The sequence below is a fragment of the Botrytis byssoidea genome (assembly GCF_014898295.1).
Source record: "Botrytis byssoidea strain MUCL 94 chromosome Unknown BBYS_037, whole genome shotgun sequence".
NCBI classification, from domain to species: Eukaryota; Fungi; Ascomycota; class Leotiomycetes; order Helotiales; family Sclerotiniaceae; genus Botrytis; species Botrytis byssoidea.
In genome coordinates, this window is record NW_024065878.1 from 27588 (window position 1) to 50495 (window position 22908).

Genomic DNA, 22908 nt, shown 5'->3' on the forward strand with positions numbered 1-22908 from the left:
TTCACTACCTTGACTACCCAGGTAAGATTTTCGAAGTTTTGAATGGTTGGGCTGATGGAAAAGGTCTTCCTGACGTAAAAGTTGTCATCACGAGGATTGACGGTTGAAGTTCATTGGGGAGGGGTTTTCGAGATGGTAATACATCGTATGCAATTTTAGGGCTAGGGTGCAATTGACTGACCAGTGACTACCTTACATATTAACTGCACATCTTATATACGTAGACTCGTAGGATGTGTTACTTTGGTAGGTGATAGATACTGGGCATGTAGGAGGTACGCGCTTCCTTCAAGATCTGTTAACACACTTCAAATCCAATCATAAAGAATATAACAAGGGACTCTTTCCACGGCGACGAGATTCCTTTTCTTGAATGATTAATTTTAAATATCATTAATTACCTTCCACGCTATTAAAGATCAGATTAGGATTAAACTCCTCCCTCGATAAATTGATTTTCAGATTTCAGTGAAACCAAATCTCGTTACCATTCATGGATGCCATGCTTCCATGCTTCCATGCTTGTTCTAATCTATTTTATGCTCTGAACATTTTGCCCCATATTGCTACGGCTGTATGAAGATTTCGGGAGCACGGCAAACCCATAAACGTCTACTCCGGGATAAGAGTGGCATTGATAGCACAAGTATGCATTTGCATCTGGGTTTCAGAGTGGCTAGTGACAGATCAATTCAATATTGCGCATGGGATTGGTTGAATCAAGAAAGAGAAAACAAGCTCACAAGGTATATGGAGTACTTTGTACGGAGAAACGAAAAACTTCAGCTGCAAGAGAGTGGCTTGAATATGCTTGGTTCGTTGGCTGTTATGTGTTGAATACTTTATATTTTGATCGGAGAGGGGGCTTATGATATGATTCTTAGTGATTACGGTTGTTGCCTTACACGTACGTGCGAATTGGCCAAACAAAGAATGTTTGTTTTTTATGTTACCGGTATTCTTATAATTAAAAAATATCATTAATTATTCTTCAACCTTTATCCAAATGGGGCAAGCCCCCAAACCCCCAGACCTCGCTGCGCTCGAGAGTTCAAATGTTGAATGAATATTAACAAAGGTAGGAAGAAGGCTCGGTACTACGGCAAACCCATTGTCACTGCCGTGTTACCTATGTGATGTTATGCTGCGGGGTGAAAAGGAAAAAAAGGCAAACTCGGCACGCTCGTGGCAATTTGATTGTTGGCAAAGGAATGATTTATTGGTTGTGGCCAAGATCCAAGAAGTTGTTCAACAAATGTGATATCGTATGATTCCCGTTGATTGATAAGATCATAGAAGAGAATCAGTTGTGCTTTACTTCCATGGTACTTTGCCTCATCCCGGGTCCGAGGTTGAGACCTTGAAGCCCGACGGTCCCGAATAAGTAATTTTATCAGGATGGGTGCTTTCTATTTATCCTCTCCCTCCCTCCTCCCTCCTCCCTCCTTTATCCTTTAATTAACATTAATTTTTACCACTCTTTTGTCATTTGGGTATGCTCAAAATACTTCCATATTCAGAGTCATGGTTGATCAAGAAGATGATGATTCTTGGTTTGTTACTCCTGAAAATTAAGATCAACAAACACGAATGGAATTTTGGTACTGATGGTAATTTGTCTTGACGCACGATGTCGACGATCTTCTCAAGGAATTACTTCTGTAAATCCTCAAAACTTAACACAACCAAAGCTCAACATTTCAATGCTATTGATACTAGGGTATGATACCTTATGTATTATTGGAACCTCCTTTTTCCCCTTGGTGGTAAATCTTGATGAAGCATTTTCTCATTCATGAAGTCATGATATAACCAAAGTCTCCATCAATCAAGACAAGGCAAGGCTTACTTGGAACGAGCATGAAGACTGGGTGGCCAAGAATTTCAATCATGGGCATAGAAACTGAAGCAAGATTTTGTATTCCAAGCACAGCAGCAGATGCAAAAATCTGCAATGCTCGTGTTCTCTCTCCCTTCCTACCTGAAGTCTCGTGTCAACAACAAATGCCACCAAATACCGCTCTTTCCAAATTTCTTCGAGGTCCGAGACACATGGAAGTAATAAATCTCTCAAGGCAAATTTGGTAAAACAACAGATCGTCCCAAACGCGACAACAGGAAGATCCTTCTTTTGGAGGAAAGTTTGATATTTAGACTTAAGGTACGCCAAGGTGGTCACTCTCGAAGGCGCTCTTCACTTGTGCCATTTGTATTAATAAATGAGATTGGACTTTATGGGTGTTTGAAGGAGAATTTCCCGCTTTCGCATATAATCGAAAAATATTTCTTGGATTATTCATGTTCCTCCAAACTTTTGAGTTGCTCTTGAAAACTTAACGCACATTATCGAATGGCACGAATTTGACCAAAGGTTGTAAAGAGACATAAAATCGTTCCACCATGTTGCTGAAAGGTAATTCGGAACCGGGTGTGGGCTTGCGTTCATTAAAAGGGGCGGAAGTGAAGGTGAATGTCGCATGAGAATTATTCCCAAATTGCTGAATTTAATTGTTGCTTCTTGGGTTATAAATGTTTCGTTGGGAACATGCATCACTTGCTTGTCTATTTATTTGTATCTCCTTTTTGTCAGCTCCCAAATTTATACTTTCGTCGTGGATTTCCTGTACGCTTGAGGGGAGATGGTGGGGGCAAGATTAGATTAGATGGAGATGGGGTCATCAACCATAGCATAACATATCTTGTTCGATGCCTGACAAAGAATTGTTGCCATAAATATTGCCCGCATATATCGAGACGTCGAGCGGTAACGTAAGTCATGAGGTGCGAGGTGCGAGGTGGTGCGTGGTAATGAGGGGAAAAGGAAGCCGACCTTAATGGGAGAAGTCGATGCAATCCCAAATTGGACTTACACTTCCGAACCCCTTTCTCTCAAAGTCGAGTCCAAAATAACTTCAGACGCGGCGATCATATGCTAGGCGTTGTGAAATGTGATAAAAAGACTTTGGAATAATTGTTGAACATAAGATGTCTTTATTCATTAATCAATTAACGACATGATGGTATATATACAAAGGTAAAAATTGTACCCAATCCGACCCACGCTATGCATTGCAAAAACATTAACCATCAACCCATATAAAGGTGATATATACAAAATAAGAATATCATCCAATCATACTCAGCCGAACACTACCCCACAGTAAAATGCTCACATTTTCGTGGTGCCCGTCCATCACCCGAACTTAATATTTGGGAGACTGATTTCCTGCTGGGAGTCCCTCATCGTGCAAGACTCCACCTTGGCCAGCTTCATTAACTTTTTGAAGCTTACCATTTCTTGTCTCCAAATTCATAGCGTCAGTATTAATATCCGTACCCAAAGTTGCCATGGTAGCAGCATCAAAGGTGTATGCATGACTTCCAATAGGCTTAACTTCCAACAGATACATGGCATCAACTTCTTCCAAAGTTCTTCCGCTTGATTCAACTAGGAAGAAGAAAACGACAAAGAAAGCTGCAAGATTACATCCAGCGAAGACGTATCCATATGCATATTGAATATCGTTTGTGATAAATGGGGTGAAGAATGCAAGCATAAAGTTCCAAAACCAATTTGCCGAAGTAGCGAAAGCCATTGCGACAGCTCTGTATCGGTATGGGAACATTTCACCAATACATGCCCAAACAAGGGGTCCCCATGTACTGGCAAAAGCAACGATGAAGAGACAAGCGAAGACAATCATGACAGTTCCAGCAGTTTTAGCTGTGGCACTTCCCTCTGGAGCGCCCTTGAACAAAAATTGTCCGACAGATGCAAAGATGAGGAAACACATACTTTGCCATATAGCAGCGATATACAAGGATTCGCGACGACGGAAGCGACGAGCCATATAGACACCGAAGAAAGTGGCTCCAACATTTACACCTCCAAGAATCATAGCAGTGACGTAGGAGTTTTTGATACCAACTCCAGCAAAGATAGTAGTACCATAATAGAAAAAGTAATTGGCACCGGTGAGTTGTTGCAACATTTGTAATGCCATTGCGAGAGAAACTCTGTAAAGCATTCTTGGACCGGTGACGGCTTCATACCACGGGTGGTTACCGCTGGATGCCATGCGAACCTTCTCGATCTCGGCGACCTCGATCTCAATCATTGGGTGACTTTCGTCGACGCCATAGAAGCCAGCCATGGTGGTTCGAGCCTTTGTGCCATTGTTATGATTGAAATCGTATCTGGGAGTCTCTGGGAGGAAGAGAATTCCAACACCAAGGATAATTGCCCAGATAAATCCAACGCCCATAGGAATTCTGTAGGATGCTGTGCTGCTATATGTTTCGGTTCCATAGTTGATACAATCTGCGGTGAAGATTCCGATAGTAATAAAGAGTTGATAACACCTGCGATTCAATTGATTAGTCACCGCGCTCCTCAATTCTTTGACACGAGATCAATTTTCTTAATATGGGGTACAATTAAAGAGGAATACTCACGAAATGACGGCTCCTCTTACAGGGACAGGAGAAGTCTCAGCCATGTACATTGGTACAAGGACCGACAATCCACCAACTCCCAAACCAGCGCACCATCTTCCCATTGCAATTCCTACCCAATCGCCAGGACCAACGGCTATTTGTGCAACAACACCAACACAAAATATCATACACCAAGGTGGGATACATGTTCTGCGTCCGAATCTATTGGCAAGGGGTCCAGCAATCAAACATCCGATCAAGGTACCGATGGATAACTGAGACTTGTTAGTGCTATTTTTTTTTTTTTTGAGTGAGAAAGGTGAGAAGGGGGGGGAAGGGGGGGGAGGGGGTGTTCGCAGAAAAAAGAATAGAGAAAGAACATACCAAGCCAACGATTAATCCAGATCGCACATTCGTGAAATAGTATCCAGTAGGGTATTTTGCTAAGTTCGTAGTTCTTTGACCAAATCTCTCTAGGAAAACATTCATCTCCAAGAATCCAGAAATTTGTCCAGTATCGTAACCAAAAATAAATCCACCCATTGCAACCAAGATGGTCATGAATATAGTGCGCAGAGTGATGGAAGGAACATGGAGATTTTCGTATTGTTGAACACCCTTTTCGGAATTGCCATTGAAAGCCCTGGCTCCAGTTGTGGCTTCCATCGAGTTATTTCCTGAATTGACAACCGTTGATGGATGGCTGTTGTCGACACCGCCATTGCGATTGCGACCAAAGCGAGCCATGATCACTGATGATTAACGAACACAACGTGAGATCGACTTTGCTAGAAATTAAAGTGTGTTCAGAAGTTAAAAATGATAGAGAAAGACTGATCGAGGTAAGACTTATGAAACAAAAGATGGATGTAGAGGAGGGGAGGTTGTAAATATATCTTTATGTGACGTCTAGTCTAACCATGAGACTAGAACTGAATGGGCATCCGCTCGCTGCTCGGCCTTGTTATTCCTCGTGTCAGATAATGATGCTAGATTGAGATGAAAAAAATTACCCAATTAGCAGAGTTTTGAGACGGGGGTAAGCCGAGTCTTCCTGACTCTTCACCTCTGGCGGTGATATTTCACTAACATTTTGTGTTAATCCCAGGTCCGAAAGGTCACAAGGAATTCATGACAGGGAACGATAAAGTGTAATTGTTGGAGTGGTTTTGAGACTAGCCTCCATATGGAGTTTCTGGAGTCCCCAAGGATCCATAGAAGGTGGTCCATTATTCGAAAAAATTCTGGTTGATTTTTAAACTCTTAGTGAAATGGATGAATGGGCCAAGAAATGACGTCGTTCATAATAGTTTGACCCTTTTTTTACGAACGGCCCGGATATTTACCATTGAGCGGGTGCAATTCCATAAGGAAAATCCCCTGAAAGATCCATTTATCTTAATGGAAACTCCAATCAATTGGCGCGTGTTTTGGTTTGAAAATCAAGTCGACACCCACAATGGCTGAGTATATGGAGATATGGAGTTTTGGAAATTTGAACGGTCCTTTTCTCGGTGACATTATCTCAGCATCTGGGTAGTGGTGAGTAGTTAAGTCTCTCCTGTTGACGTGTCCAAGTCAAGTAATTTGATTGATCATCCACAGGAAGTAATTGAGATAGTCTTTCCCTTTTCATACGGGGTATCGGGGACTCCATGGTTGGAGAAATTGGAGTGCAGCAATCGGGTTACAATTGGAGATTTGGGGAATTTGGAGGACCTCGGGAGTGGATACCAAGTAATTCAAAGAGGCGTTGCGGGTGTGGCGTCCGACTACATGAGAAGATGACGTTCGATAGGGTGATGGCCAAAGAATTAACTTTTGCGACATCATCAGATTAATCGATAAAGAAGATTGGAAAAATAATTTTCCAAACGACGTGAGCCATTGGGATTCTAAAATTTTCGATCGAAACACGCTATTCATATAACTGAGATACTAGCCCAACGGTGAATAAGAAAAAGAAAAGGAAACAGTACCAGAGACTACTACAATCAAAAAAAAATCCCTTCTAGTGAGTTTCGCCATCTGGAAATTACTGGGTAACGTCGTTTACTTCGTACCTACTACCCACCTAGGTACTTAGTCGGTAGACATCAGACCTCATGATTTTGGAACGGAATCCGGAATGGCCGGATCGGATCGGAAATACGCATGCTCGTATGTACGGGTATGTAAGCAATTCCATCCTATCTCGATTGAGATCCATCCAGCTTGAATGGAATTGGAATCGGGTGTTTGTGCGCAAAGATTCCGGTGTCAATCGGGGTATACTGCGGCTTATTAACCCAATTACTTCTCAAACGTGGGGGATCATTTTTCTCGAGGTGGGGGTGATTGTGGAGTGAGGAGAAACTTTTTACCTTAGAACCGACGCACGTGAAGGAGGTGAGATAACATCGTCGTCATTCACCACGTATATATATAAACTAACATATAAATTAACAAGCCAGATGAATGAGTTACCGATGTCTGGAAGAATTATTTGTAGCTACATGGCTGTTGACCAACCTTTGTTCCATGTTCAACGAAGTCAATCTTTACCCCCTCGACTTGTGATATTCTGGGGTAGCTCTCTTGCCATCTTTGCGGGAGGGAAACGAGGTGATCAATAAATTATGGGAGATCTAGTTCTGTACTGAATCCCATGTTGATGTTGGTATTTGTATGTCTCTGTCAAACCAAACTTGGGGAGTGACAACCTGGAGAATGACAACCTAGGGAGTGACATTTACAACAACAAAAGTGGTGCTCTGACTTGATTCCTCTCATCAAAAGGTACTGGAAGCTCACTTACACTTGTGAAATGTAGACTTTACACATTCGCCCAGTTTCATTTTCCCTTTTATTTTCCCTTTTATTTTCCCTTTTATTTTCCCTTTTATTTTCCCTTTTATTTTCCCTTTTATTTTCCCTTTTATTTTCCCTTTCATTTTCCCAGGAAGCAATTTCGAGCATCGATAAGTATCTCCCAATCTAAAGGATATACAGAGTACGAGATCCTCAACAACTCCCCTCATCTTATGCGCCATCATCCAGACAAAGAAGCTCTCAGAAGAAACTTCTCAACTTAAAACTCTTTCTTCACATGGTTATATCATGTGGATGTGCCTCGATATATTGATAAGACTGGAAGCCAAGGTGGAAGTATTTCATGAACACGCAGTGAACGATCCTTCCACCAGTTCCACCGTTCAGGTGACATAAATCTTGAGATGAGAAAGGGAACGATTTGAAATATTCGGTCCGCACCGAAGGAAAACGTCCTGTCGATGTTTTGATTTAATTGAATAGGTGAAGAGGCAAAACTCTAAATATATTTTTCCGTTAGATGGGGTATGGTTGATGATGTTTTGCATAGATAAAGACAATTCAATCTCGAGACTTTCCAAAGTTCATTGTCAGTTGAGTAACGAGAAGGACCTTTTCAGAGTGTACTAACCACATAAATTTATCATCCACAAAACCGTTCTATTATTTGAGATTTCGACTACGCATGTGTGTCAATATCCACCAAACAAATCCATTCGTATGAAGATGCCCATACAACCCCATAGAGTGATGAAGAAAAGTAATTTGAAACTCGTGTGAAAATCTACTAGGTATTCAGGCAAAATGTATGGATAAATCCTTCGTTTAAAGTCTTCCCAAAGTATTTCTACAATGTCTTTATATGGTGTAACGTACCACCAAAATGTGAAATCTATAACCTTACGCCGCTGATCTGCATATGGAGATGTCATTCTAGAACTCGTAGAATTCATTCTAATTGTCATTTTCATTCAATGTGTCACCTTCTAGGACTACCAAGTCTTTTGTCGATGTCAAGGATCTAAAAAGCTTGGTGTTGTCGAACTTGACTAGTAATCTTATTCTCTACTAAGTAGGTACAAACGGTAGGAATTGTAGGTCTATTGATCTAGGTAAGCAAGTCCAAGACGGGACATATGGATATCAACATACATGTATACTCTACCTATTTAAGTGCATGTATGTGAATTACACGAAGAAGGGTACGTTTCTAATGCCTCGGTATGAGTAGTCTAACTTTTATATATACCGTCTCCCCTCTCAAAAATGATACTTTTGATCAATTCGTGCGTCCTCATAGAAACAAACAAGCAATATATTGAATGGGAAGTGTTCGGGGATTAATTTGTTTGAATCCTTTGCCATAACTATAAAAAACGAAATATCCATCTATTTTCTTACCTATCGAGATTATCATTGGCGGAAGATTATTACCCCCTGGCTACCGACCAATTTTACCTCCACTTCTCCAAATTCCCCATCTTTTGGCATTCCCCTTAGTATTTCCCCCCAGTTCAACATCACATCTAAACCTATCGCCGTCAAATTTATATGCAGGGTCGCAAGGTTCCTTTTAAACAAAGCTGCTTTGTCGGTGGAACAATCTTCACCGAGAGTGAGTTTGTTATCTTTTCTATTTTTCCATACCCGTTGCCATTCAATCCAAGGACGAGATTTCTTTCTCTTTTTCCACATTGAACTTGGCATGAGATTGCATGAGAATGGCTTGAATCTTACTCGCTACTCGATCGATTAAGGAAAAACACACACCACTACCAACACCAGGGGGGCAAACTCAATCTAAAGAATAAGAGATTGATAGAGAGAAAACGGTATCAACACACACAAGTGAACGAAGCAATCGCCCTATCGAGCCTGTCTCCAAAATCCTATCAAGATCATAACTCCGTCTACCATTCTTCATTCTCCGTTGCATGAACTTCTTCCAATAGTTCATCACTTCAATCAGCCCTCTTTCTGAACCACCCCCCCTTCATCCCCCTTCCAAAACCTAATCGAAAACTCTCCGGCGAAATTTCGATAGCCTCTCGAACATTTCCTAGCAAACCAACGAGCTCCCAATAAGTAATCGCAATCACATCACACCACACCACACCACATCACGCCTCAATTCAATTCAATACTATATTGCAGTATAGTGCATGGGAATATCTGATATCACTCTTACCTCCCATACCTCTTCCTCTCAAAGTTGGCCCAGAATTCTACTTTCTCTTTCAACTCGGATGTCTATCACTGTCACTCCCGCACTTTTATTTAAGAATCACGGGCTGCCATGTAGTACAGAGGAATTTAGTATGAAATCGAATTAATCCTAAACTTGAGATTATTGGACTTATACATACCTACAAAGGTACATACATTAATATCGCAAACAAGATATTAATTCCACTTTCAAACTTCAACTATCGCCAACCCCGATTTTAATTCTCGAAGCTACCATTCATATTGCGCCTTCGATAGTACCTCATTAATATTTTCCCGCCAGAAATATTTTAAGCCTGTTTACCCAGGTACAACACCATCCTCTTCACACCTAACAACCGGCAAAATTCTTCGTCAAGAAGCTTTCGTCCGAAATTCTGAAGGCCGTCAAGGACTTCCTCAAAAATTCTCCAATCTGTCAATTATAAATTCCAGCGAATCCATGGCAACCAAACAACAACAATCGTCTCCGACGCCTACACGGCCGAAGAGCACAAATGGAATTATTAATGGGAGTAAAGCTGGTATGGGAGATGAAAGGATAGTTGTAATTGTTTTTGGGCAAGGTCAAGATAGAATTGTTCCTGTTTTCGCGGATGTACTCGGGAAACCGCATAGGATGGCCACCAGCTTTTCGGATGTTGGAGAAAAAGATCATGGAACTGTTATAGGAATAGCAGCAAGTGACGCAAAGGGTGATATTGAATCCCGAAATCGTTCATTAATCGTCGCCATTAATGCTCATTGTGTGGCTTTGGGGATGCCACCAGATTTAAATTTATCGGCTTCAACAGATTATGAATTTCTTTACACAGAGACACCATTTTTCCGAAGAGATCTTTCACGATTTATCGCATTCATTTTGGGTCAGATAAGTCATCATGAAGCACTCATCAAGAAACCAAGGACTTATTTCATATCTACCACGTTCCCAGATGTTCGGACAGCATTATCTAATTTAGATATCCTTTCAGTTGGAGCAGATGCAGTAGAAATTCGCGTCGATTTGCTAAAGGAAGGTCTAACTGATGGAACGTTCAATTCTGTACCAAGCTTGAGTTACGTTGGGGAACAAGTTATGCTACTGAGGCAGCGTACAGAATTACCCATAATTTTTACGACCAGATGTACGAGGGAAAATGGTCGATTCCCCATGGACAATCCAGAACTCTATTACGAATACCTCTACCGAGCGATACAGTGGGGATGCGAATATATTGATGTTGAGGTTTGGTTACCAGAGGACATTAGAAAAAGATTGTTTGAGCAAAGAGGAAATAGTAGGATCATTTCGGCATTTCATGACTTCTCTGGAACATTCAAGTGGCCATCGCTTCAGGCTCAAAACATCTTCCAAGAGAGCCGAAAATATGGAGATATTGTCAAGATGATTACCATTATTAATTCTATGTCTGAGAATTATGAACTCGAGTACTTTCGTTCTCAAATCAAAGCCAACAACCCTGATGGACCACCATTATCTGCCGTCAACATGGGACAACTCGGACAATTGTCTCGTGCTCTCAATACAGTCTTTTCACCTATCACTCATCCTTTGCTCCCTATCGTCGCGGCTCCAGGTCAAATGAGTGCCGCGGAGATTAATGGTGCCCTAGCAACCATGGGTCAACTGCCAAAGAAAAACATTTACGCCATCGGGACCTTCCGCACCACTCCTCAAGCAACCTTCTTCGAGAAATGTTTCAATGAATTAGGGTTACCACATAATTTCGCATCATTAGACCGAGGTGTCAAAGGATCCGTCGAAGCTTTCTGTTTACAGCCCAATTTTGGTGGCGCATATATCAATCCACCTCTTCCATCTTCACAACCATACATACCTATGCTCACTGATGCAGCGCGTACTATTGGTGCTGTTGATACTATTGTTGTAAGAGGTGAAGGACCATCTTCAACTTTCATAGGGGATAATGCGACATGGAAAGGTATTCGTGCAACTCTTACACGTGATTTCGCACCTTCGGCATATAAAGATAGAGCTGCTATTATTTTATCGAGTAACGGGGAAGATGCCGCATCGGTAATATTTGCCCTTCGGAGCCTTAATATTGGAAAAATCTATACAATTGGGTTTAAGGCACATGGACCTTTGGCGGCGGGTGTCGAGTCTTTCACTTCAATGGAAAGTGTTACGAAGTCTGACATTCCATTTGCGATAATCTCAGCTTTACCACCCGAGAAGACTCATTTGGTACAACCTCTTCTCAGATACTTTAATGGAAGAGATTCTCGCGGGCAAGGAAAAGTATTCGTTGATCTTGCTCATGGACCAAGGAAAGGAGATCCATTGGCTGTCGCAGAAGGGTGTGGATGGACAGCTTATGGAGTTGCTGATACGAGTGCCTTTACAACAGTAGAGACGCTGAGATTATTGGTCGGACAAAATGTCCCATATAGTTTTGTTAGGTTAGCAAGTGGGAGAGGTTTATACTGATTTCTCGAAAGCCAGCGAATTCGCCTGTGGGTAGGCTGTATATGAATCTGGAAGTAAGAGCGACGCGCTTGTGATGATATCAGTGCATGGTGTGGTGTTCTCTCTATTTTTAATGAGGCAGGCGTTAATGAGTGGTATACAGTGGGGCGAAAGCGCGAATATACGAACGAGGTGAATGTAGATGAGACTTGAGTGTGCGGGTGGTTTCATTGATTAAATTATGAATTTGTGCACTCTCAGGTGTAAAGAGTCGGGAACATGTTTAGACTGAGGGCTGAGGACTGAGGACTGAGGGGTTGAGGATTGAGGGTTAAGGATTATGAATTGAAAGTTGCATTGTCTTTTTATTTTATGGAATTTAGTCTTTCAATTAGATGCAACGATGTGGAAGACACAATATAATCAATACTAGGTATACTCGGATGTTAAGTTTCTCACTGGCGTGTTTTCCACCAGTACTACGTGCTTAATTGAATTTATGGATATTGGGCAAACTCATTTATCACGCATTTAGACATTTACTTTTCTTCTCCGTGCAATTCTAGTTACAGTATTATCTCCGCCCTTTTTCGCTCTCGTAAAATACCCATCATGAAAACCCCCACTACCAGTCATTACCCCGCCTTTTTGCTGTGGCAGTAACCTTACCTTGAGAGATATTTTTGTAGTCTCAATATTTAAATTTTTTGTCGCCCATACCATCCCATCTTTTTATATCATCCGATACTTCATTAAAAACTCCTCTCGTGATTAAAATGATTTCTTGAAATAAGTACTTGTAGTATTTGTACGTCGTTGTTTGGGAAGCGGACAGGAGGGTTTCCATTGAAAAGCGGGGTAGATCTCCCAACCTATCTTTCAAACTCACTGCACTGCTTTGTAAGGGAACAATTTAGTGCATATTAAATTCGTACCTTCGACGATCTGGAAATGGTTTTAGAACTTGGGAGCCTCAAACTACTCAAAATCTACTTTTCCAAAACGATTATCCTCGAATTTGAAATATATTCCACCCAAAATTTAATTGCCCCTCCTCCACTCTCTCTCCCTCCGGCTCGACTCAGCAAGCAACATCTATTGCATCTCTTTCTCGCCCTCAGAAGATACAAACCACAAAGGCTAGCTACAGGCTAGCTATGGTGCCAAATTTCTTAATACCTTTCACCATCCCGATCTTAAGTCTCTACTTTCACTTTCCGCTTGTTGAGCACCGTAATTAATGTTGAGACTTTTCTGCTTGTGAGCATAGCTTCAAATTCCGGAATATCTTGACTCAGGAATTGACCATTACTCACTCCGGCATTATTGAGAACATCAATAACTTTGACCGGCATAAAGGCAAAACGAGATTATGGTTAAATAGGAGAGAATGAGGCTCGTGTCTGAGATGAAAATCGAGCTCAGTCGACGGCCAACATAGTTAATCACACGCGCGCAATTGATGATCGTCTTGAATTTGAGGACTATGATGCTCTCGGAACCTTACAAAAAGAATTCACAAGGTTACCTAGTATTCTTGACTGATGAAGAAGCTCAGTAAAGGAGCAGAAAATGGCGATATCGAATAAAATTTAAAGGCGCATCGGTCCATCAATTCGAGGGTTTGAATCAAGAGGTGAATTCTTGTCTCTTGCAGTTTCTTCAATTATAGAAATCACACCATTAACAATGCTCAGCTGTGAATGATTAAAATGATATCTCTCCAGTAAATTTCGAGTATTTGACGTATTGAGAACCTCAGGAGGTTAAGGGGAAAACGGGTAGGACACAGAAATCAAGTCAAGTTCAAGGCAAGATTACTCTCTTCACTCGAGGTTTCAGATGCGCGTCTCTACTGCGCTGCCTCATTTGTTTCCCTCCATTTAAAATCTCGCAATTTTCAGATAGCAAAAAATATGGACATCGTACAATAGCTGGTCGGCGATATTGCGTTTAGGTTTACGACCAGCATCACTTACTTTTCCTCGACCTTTGATGTAACTCCTGGATGTGAACAATCATGGCTTGAAAAATACATCATTTGATACTCTTTACTAATTACAAAGTCCAATTGATTTTAATACCAGAGCGAGAGCTTAAACCTTGAGAGAAAGGAAGCGGCAATAGGCTTCTCTCGCCCTTCATTTCTAGCTTTTGTCGCTCCCATAGTGACTCAAGATTAAATACCATCATTACGAGTAAGGTGCTGGGAACACAGTCACTTGACTTGAAGAAGTAAGAGTTGTCTTTGGCACATGGCAGAGGAAGTCAAGCATAAGTCTGACAACAGGGTATTATTCCAAGAGATAGTGAACCTAATCAACTTTGTAAATTAAAAATACCTGTCAAAGTATCTCAAATGCAGGATATATTGAAATTGAATGAGGTAGTTGATAACGTCCTTTCACCCTGATCATCTAATACGACCCGAGTGTCTTTCGCACGTAAAAACTCAAATTCATTCGAGTTAAGATCCAAGGGACGAATACGTTTGATGAGAATTGCATAAGACTTGAGGCTGAGTTCCAACCCAATGAAGCCTTTGAAGAATTATCAGACCATCAAATACCTAGTAATATCACACATATAAGAAATAAACTTTACTGTACTACAGCTAAAAAAAAAACACGAATTCTGTGGTAGAAGATGTGTGGTAAGATATTGATCACGAGGTTCGTAAGTGGCAGGTCGAGGTAGACCGCATCCCTATCAGGGAATAATTACATTATTTGAGACAAGACCTTGACAATAGCTGAAGCCGCGCGAAGTGCATAAATCTGGGGAAATATGGGGTATTATCCAAGATGACATGCGCATGCGAATTTAATAAAACGTATTTTATTGATTTGTAAAACCTGCAAGTACTTAACTTGAGATTGGTGGGAAAAGTAAATTGTCTGAGACCATTAATGGTTAAATGAATATACCCTTATTAGTTGATAAAATATTGACAAAATTTGAGATGAAGATTGATACAAAATCGATACCCAAAGTCATGGCTAGGATCTCAAGTGTAAGTCTAAGGTCTCGTCGGGGAGGAAAGAAAACAAGAAGAGGAGGAAACGCCAATATACTTGTGATGTCAATAATTCACCCTCCGAGATTGTTGTGGTGGGTTCAGATCACTGCGGAGAGAGGGTGACGGACCGAACCGACCGTGGCATTTTCTTGTTTGAATTAATCGTTGAAATGAGTGCGAATCATAATATACGGGACGTCGGCCCCATTTCATATAAGTGCCGTGCCGTCTGTCATATGTGAAGTTGAATGGAAAGATTCAGTTCTATGATACTTATCTATAAGAAGAGATGAAACCTTTGAGAGGGGCTTTTTCTTGTGTTTGCTTGTATCTTACTTGGCAATTTTGGTTGACGGTGTATCCTCTTTCTGTATGTACAATTCTTAGTTCTTGGGGAGCTCGGGGAAGTAGGAGGTGAGTCACCAAAATTGTTGTAATAAGCGGGATGAAGTCTTTCTTCCATTTTGCCTGATCCGCATATTTAATGACAATGTTACAGAAGAAGAGCACTGGGGAGTTGAGCATACTAGGTAATCATGCTTCTGAGCCTCTGTCATCGTCTAGATATATTCCTTCCAGTACCTCCATATGAGCTTTTGCATGAATCTCGTCTCAACCTGGTTAGTGATATGAGATAAACAAAAGTGGTAGATCATGAAAGTTGGGCATCTCTGGCGCGTGAAAGAGATGTGATATGTATTTTTACCTAGGTATACGGATGTATTGTCCCGATTTGTATTGGGGAACTTCAGACGATAGACCCTGAAATGCCCAATGTGATGTTATCCGATGCAGGTTATCCGAATGCTACATGGAGCATCATACACATATCTCTTACTGTTGAGCTACGAGTCACGACCTTGGGGATAATGAAATACCCTTACACGTACTAGGTATGTTCAAGTGCACCGTTTGCGCCTCTGATGAGGTGAGCCAGGGTCCTCCGAGAAATAATGGATGTCTCCTGCATGACGGAGCAGCTACTCTTTGAAGCTTCGTGCGTGCTGGGGGATGGTTATTTGGCAACTCGATTCTATGATATACTTTGGATCGGCCCATAACATGTAGATCTTCGGGAGTGATTCGGGAGTGATGCTATCGTGTAAAGTTGTGAACGGATAGTTGAGTAGCATCCTTATCCGTGGTATGAAGATTACACAAGAGGGGACGAGACGGATAATGTCACACCTCGTATCACGATTAATCAAATCGCGGTAGTTGATTCGTATCTGCACCATTCAACTGACTCGATTTTGTCCCAGAGAGAATTACTGAATTACTGAACCCCAGACACTTCGGGAACACAGACCATTGAAAAAGGGTCACACAGTAATATAAAAAAAAACGTGTTTCTGGTGTGTTCAAAAGGCAGTGAATCGGTGATGCTGGGTAGAAGTGGAGTGGCGCTTTGCATTTTGCGGGGAAGTTGTTTCAAATAGTCCAAATTGTAATTTCAATTTATATTGTTCCTCCTGCCATGCAGCATTTCTTTCCAACTTAATTTCAACATTTTGCATATGTTTGGATGTGAAGTTACAAGATACGGAATTACGATCATATATTCGAAGCATAAATCAAGTATTAAGATCGATGCACAACCTGGTTTCCCGCGACTTAATCACACAATTATTGATGAATGTTTTAGATGAGATGTATCGCTATCCACATATTTGATGGTTACATAGGCCAGGGAATAACTTTGATACGACGTTGTGATCTGTGATCTACTATAATTATCTTTGAACATCATTTCGAGATGAAGATAAGATATCACATTATTTCCCAACTTCTCGAAACGTTAACATCTCGGACATTTCAGAATGACGGAAATTTCCCGAGGCTTGCATCTCGAATCTTCGGAGGAAACATTGCTATTTGGTTTAGTCGTCGGCAATTTGAAGAAGTGACTCGGAAGCATCGATGGTTTAAGATGGATGGATGGATGGTAATTGAGGTTACATTCAATCTTTAATCTCCATAAAGATGTAATTTTTTTTTCTCCATGAAAGTACTCGTCAGCATGGCTCGCATTGGCGCATTGAGATGATCTAAGATGATTTCGGAAGCGAAGCCGTTGAAGATGAGACTAGGGGGAAAATTAGAAGCTTTTCGGATTTCTACTTGAGAGTCACTACCCGTTGGCAAAGTCTTGATTTTGTAGTCTCAGAGGTTAACAGGTTCACAGTCTCACCATTTCACAATCTAAAAATGCAGGCGCTCCAATCATTGATGTTATGTCATCAATCATGGAGCACAACGAAGCTTTACATAGAGCTTAACTTCAAATATGCTTGGCAGGACCGTAAATCCGCGAAGAATAACCTTCCTTTTGATTATAAATTCAAGGGGACTCGGGTCCAGAAATAACCCTAGGAATTAGCAAAAGGTAAAGTTGTGGGTTATGTGTTATGGCCCTTATGGGTTATGGATTTGACGGATGGTTTTGTTTACTCCTCTGTGGATAATGAGGGTTAGCCTCGGGGATCACAGGAATTTTGGACAAGTCATTCGACCAAGCGTCTAGCGTCTAGAATGTATAAAATTTAAGCTACTCCATATTTGGGTCTCAATTGTGGGGAGGTAAATACGTGATGAAGTGGGAGACCGAGGGAAATGTGAATAGTACCGGCCGGTACCGTTGCAGCGTGAAATAGCAATGCAGAAATGCAGAGATCTGACTGAGATTGGAAGATTCAGCGAGGTAAAGATTATAGTACGAGCATAGCCACAGTCCCAAATTCACGGAGTATATCAAAACGAGGGTTAGGTATTCATGTGAGAAAATTATAGGTGACTCGCAAATTATGCAGGAAAGCGCCGTAACTTTTTCTCTTCTAAGTAAGGTTATAGCTACCCTCACTTCAATCTTTCCTTCTCAATTTACCCCCTTTACGTCGGTTGGTTCACTTGATCATTACACCCTGCCATGGTAACATATCATTTTGACAGCAGATCAAGGACCAAGGTTGACCTAATCGAATTTTACAAGAAATCAAGGAGGGAGCCGAGAGGGGTGACTCGGGGGATTAGGAGTGGAGATGTAAGCTCATTACCTTGAAATTTTGTCACGGTATACTTACTACTGAATCCTGACTGACTGATCTTTTTCTAGGGTTCCTGGTGTTTGAAGATACGATACTAGTTAGGTACAGCGCAATGAGCGCTTGCAAACGACATGTGTGTTGATGAGGACGGCGAACCAGTTGTTGTTTTTGTTTTTCTCGTAACCCCAGTTTTTCAATTGATGTATCGGAGCCACGATCTCCAATATGGCAAGTGGTCCGTGGGATACTGCATTTACCATTTACTGCATTTGCACGTCTTTGCTATAAGTTCGATAGACTCATGATCATCTTGGTGTCTAGTATCTACAGCGTTAAGCAAACTTTCAGGTACCAGACAATTATCCTTCTTTCTCTTCACATCTTTTACTTTTACTCTTGCCCGAATTCCGGTTCGAGTCCAATCATGCATTAAAGAACTTTATCCTTCGTATTTTCCTACCTATTCGATGAATATCTATCTGCACGAAGGGATGGAACTTTGGGAGAATAGAAATTAAAGAAGAATGGCACATTCAAAATGAAGAATTAGATCATGATCATGACCACCACCACCATCACTATCACTATCATCATCATCACTACCTCCTCTGCTACCTCTACCAAGAAACTTTTGACAATGTAATACTACCTAGGTATCATTTGCACCGATGCACTAACAATCCCTGAGGATGCATACATGCGAGCATGCCTAGGTCGTAACAGACAGCTTTCCCTCTCTCTCTAGCTTCAACCTCCCCGCAATCTTCCCTACCAAAGTATCCAGAACATCCCCCTGTCTGTTTTTTTTAAACTGCTGTCGTGCCTCGCGTTTCTTCGAGAATCTTTTTTACTTTCTTACCAGGTACGATATTTCTGCATCTCTAAATAAGTGATCACACCCCCATCTTCCTCTTATGACAAGGACAAGGTGGGACGGCGCATTCGTTCTTAACCCTTAACATACAACCCTCATCTCATGCTCCCGTACTTTTGAGCTCAGTCATTTCTTCCTCACCGATACCAATCACTTCACACACTTCCAATCCTAGCTCATTCTATGACATTACCTAGTACTTACACATTACACATTACACATTACACATTACCACGAGCCGCCACGTCTAATTCCAATTATATACTTTCTTTTCCCTCTGCTTGATACTTGAATGAACACCCTCACCAAACTTAACACCATAATACATCAACCATCAACTGTCAGTTTGTCAATTTGTCAACTGATCAACCAAAATAGCCTGGAATATATCCATGAGAGCAGTGTTTCGGTCCATGACTATTCGATCATCTCTGTAATTGGATTACATTTGCAATTGGCGAACGAATAACGGTTACCATTACTTTGGGAAGCTCCCATCGACCCGAGAATTCGTCCAACATCCAATACCTAACCAAAAACCGGAGAGGATACGACGTACATACATAAATACATCATCCATTTGACCAAGTCTGTATCGGAAATTATTTGCTTACTTTCCCCCCCCCTCAAAACTACCACACTCGTAATGTTTTGTGCATTGCGTCTCGACCAATCTTTATGATGTGACGAATCTTATTATTACTGTACAACAATAATTTCTTCTTTCGCCTTTTCTTGTCGCCTTGGAATTTCCTTTCGATACCATGTCTGGAAGGCCAGCGCAAGTTGGAATTGAACGATTACCAGCACGACGTATGAGCAACGAACCACGAGAATCGATGAATTGTAAATCTTGTAGAAAGAGGAAGGTTGGTTTTCACTGTGCTTCTGCTTAGGCGCAATTCTTCCGAGATACTAAAAGGTTTTCCAGATAAAGTGCAATCGGTTGCGACCGACTTGCGAAGCTTGTCAAGTCTTCCAATGCCCTTGTATTTATGGTGGGGTTTACATCATTCAAGAAATTCGAAATACATAATCCTAACTTTTCTCTCTCTTAACAGATGCTGTCCCCAAGAAGCGTGGACCTAAGACGGATGTATTGGAAGCTTTATTAAAAAGAGTCGATGGATTGGAACGAAAATTGAGAGATGAGAAAAAATCCAATTCTCCAAACAATGATGGGAGTGCTTCTGGTTCTGGTTCTGGTGGGGGTGAAGTGGAAAGTCCTAATGAAAATACAAAACCAAAACGACCTCATCTGGAGACAACCATTTCAAATATTGCAGATGAATCCGCTGTATATTCTCCGACACCCATAAGGTACCTAAATCCCATCCTTACTCCTAGTTTTCTTTCCAATTGACGTATTCTCAGCGAACCCTCTCCATCAGTCCAACAAGATGTCCTTTTGGATACTTACTTTGTTCGATGCCATGGGAAATCTTATCATATACTTGACGAAACTTCTATTAGACAACGAATCCAGTCAAATCAAATCCCAACATATCTACTTTATGCAATCTACGCTGTTAGCGCAAGGTATGTTAGAATTGTTGGTTTACACATGACGATTGACTGACTTTTCAAGATATACTTCCCATCCAAATGGTTATTTTGCCGCCGTGAGATTAAGTGAAGATTACGCTCATCGAGCAAGGACGGAAGTAGACATCGACGAACCGTCTATCGATAATTTACAAGCTCTATTACTTCTTGGCATTTCTTATACAGCATCTGGAAGGGGGAAAAAGGCATACATGATGCTTGGTACATGCCTTCAATAAATTTCAACCACTAAACATTTCGCTAACTGTACATAGCGAACGCCATTGGAATGGCTGTTGCGCTAGAACTCCATCGCGAACAGGATCAGAACCTACGAATTAGTCCTGTCGAGAGAGAATTACGAAGAAGATTATTTTGGACATGTTATTTGATAGACAGATTCACAGCATGCGGATCAAAACGACCATCATTAATTGCCGATAAATCTATTGTGTTACGATTACCATCTTGGTCACCCAATCCAGCCGCTCTTCCCGTCGAAGGAGAGTTCTTCCAAAGTGGTTCAAATCTTCATTTCGGTAATGGCAAGAAGAGCCAAGGAAGCACTGGAATGCTCATAGATATTGTGAGAATATTAGGAATTACTAACCGCTATCTCGCAGCTGGCGGTGTGAAAGGCAAGTTGTGCAACGATCATTTTTGTTCGATAATTAATAATTGTACCAATACTGACTATCATGTTATCAAAACAGGCGACTCTCATTTTCCATGGCACTCATTATCGAACCTGTCGAAAATTCGCCAAGACTTAGATATCTGGGCAGGCGGTACACAGGATGTCTTTACATCTGTTGATACACTTTTTGGGCAACCAGATAGTACAACTCTAGTCCTCAGCAAACTTATCTATCATCTCATACATTGCCTCATATATCGACCTTTTCTTCCCATCGATCTTGCTGAGCTAGCTGGAACCGGTCAACATCAATCTTGGCAAATTGAAGCCACAAATCTTTGTTTTCTTCATGCAAACGCGATCGCCGAATTGGTAGAGCTCGGAAAACAATCTGCATCGATAGAGTGGCCCGCATTTGTGGGATATTGTATTTGCACCGCTGGTACTGTCCATGTTCATGGGGCACATTACAAAGGCGGCCGTGAAGGTGAAGTCTTCTCCGCTTCTGCCGATTTTCTTTCCAGGGAGATGCAACAGCTTTCTGAACTTCGATATGCATGGTCCTCAGTTCAGCATCAACGAGAAACTCTACAGACTATCTATGGATGTCATTCCGATCTAGTGAAAAGTCTTGGAAGTAACCCGATGCGCTTTAGTCCAGTCTTTCACCTGGAAGACTTTTTCGATAGGTATAGTGATTTGGGCCAATACTTTGATGGTGCTCATATCAGTTTTGCGGATGTGGTGACACCCAATCCTGAAGCATACCAAGGTCATGACCTTTATGCCCCGACACAATCAAATAGGAATGGTTCTATGAATGGGGGAACTGGCTCGAATGGCTCGAATGAATCAACTACCATTACTTCCAAACGCAAATCTTCATCATCTGCACGAAAACGTGCTCTTACCAATAGTCTAAAAGAAAGACCTTTAATGTCACCGAATGGAAGATCGGTTGAACAATTGCCACTACCACAAAATGGTTTACTCGGTCATGATCCGGCATCTTATTCCAATCAAGGAAGTTCAATGACTACACTTCCACAAATACCCTTTTCCCCACCTAGTCAGAATCAATCGCAACCGTATACTTTTTCACCATCGCTCTCTCTGAATCACGGGCAAGAATCAGATTTTGATCCGATGTTTGGTATGTCACATCTTGGTAATGGTGGGAATTTTTCATTTGCAGGAATGGGTGGAACAAGTGGTGGCATGATGGGAGAAGAAGGCATGACACCAGGAGGAAGGTCAAATAATGGGAGTACTGGAACGAGTGGAGAGGAGAAAGATCCTTTCCTAAGCTTGTTGGAACAACTTGCAGAAAATGAACAACAAAGAGGTGGACCAAGCGAACTGGACTTTTTCTTGGGTGGTGGACAGGGTTGAAAATAGACCTGGCATACGATACATTATGCACGCCCATGGTTATTTTTCAAGACATGAATATTACCATCTCACGTGGTTGAAGAATTGGTACTTTGTCACATCATACTTGCTTGGTTGAAATAAACTGGTACGAACTCGTGGAGACGAATAAAAGGAGTAGAAACTTTCACGCGGGCTAAGGAGAGACGACAAAAGAAAGGAATCAAGACATATACGAGGATGGAAAAACAGGCTCGAAAGTAAAAAGAATGTACAGGGGATTGAGAGAATTGCATTGCGATTGAAAGTACCGGAGTTTGAGTCGGATCAATTTTGCGTGCGGACACGTACAGTACCATTGAGGGACATATGAAGGTTAAATGGGTGCAGGTGCAACTGGGGGAATCAGATGGGGAGTTTCTGGGTGTAGGTTCCATTACGGCGATATCTCACGATGGGAATATCTTACATGTAGTGAGCAAAATTGGAGGCGGAGGAAATTTTCATGCT

General features: G+C 41.4%; 3 protein-coding genes across 3 annotated transcripts; 2 read left to right on the forward strand and 1 right to left on the reverse strand.

The window, feature by feature from the left end:
• Nucleotides 1–2968: 2968 nt before the first annotated feature.
• EAE97_011418 (uncharacterized protein) lies at nucleotides 2969–5302 on the reverse strand. The gene is made up of 3 exons (XM_038881933.1): nucleotides 4822–5302; nucleotides 4456–4712; nucleotides 2969–4362 (listed from the first exon to the last, which is right to left on the reverse strand). Exons 1-3 carry the CDS (start codon nucleotides 5182–5184, stop codon nucleotides 3204–3206), a joined length of 1779 nt encoding a protein of 592 aa, XP_038727159.1. The 5' UTR covers nucleotides 5185–5302; the 3' UTR covers nucleotides 2969–3203.
• Nucleotides 5303–9916: 4614 nt separating this feature from the next.
• On the forward strand, nucleotides 9917–11929 carry EAE97_011419 (uncharacterized protein; the record flags this gene model as incomplete). The annotated part of the gene is made up of 1 exon (XM_038881934.1): nucleotides 9917–11929. The coding sequence occupies one exon, from the start codon at nucleotides 9917–9919 to the stop codon at nucleotides 11927–11929; it is 2013 nt and encodes a 670-aa protein (XP_038727160.1).
• Nucleotides 11930–19609: 7680 nt separating this feature from the next.
• EAE97_011420 (uncharacterized protein) lies at nucleotides 19610–22419 on the forward strand (the record flags this gene model as incomplete). The annotated part of the gene is made up of 7 exons (XM_038881935.1): nucleotides 19610–19714; nucleotides 19777–19843; nucleotides 19907–20165; nucleotides 20220–20384; nucleotides 20434–20612; nucleotides 20666–21028; nucleotides 21104–22419. 7 exons carry the CDS (start codon nucleotides 19610–19612, stop codon nucleotides 22417–22419), a joined length of 2454 nt encoding a protein of 817 aa, XP_038727161.1.
• Nucleotides 22420–22908: the final 489 nt, after the last annotated feature.

Excerpts from the sequence above, each read along its gene's own strand:
- EAE97_011418 (XM_038881933.1), bottom strand. The coding sequence starts at position 5,184 with ATGGCTCGCTTTGGTCGCAATCGCAATGGCGGTGTCGACAACAGCCAT. Across the intron at positions 4,713-4,821 it reads CTGGATTAATCGTTGGCTTG|TTATCCATCGGTACCTTGAT; the intron begins GTATGTTCTTTC and ends AACAAGTCTCAG. Across the intron at positions 4,363-4,455 it reads GTAAGAGGAGCCGTCATTTC|GTGTTATCAACTCTTTATTA; the intron begins GTGAGTATTCCT and ends ATTGAATCGCAG.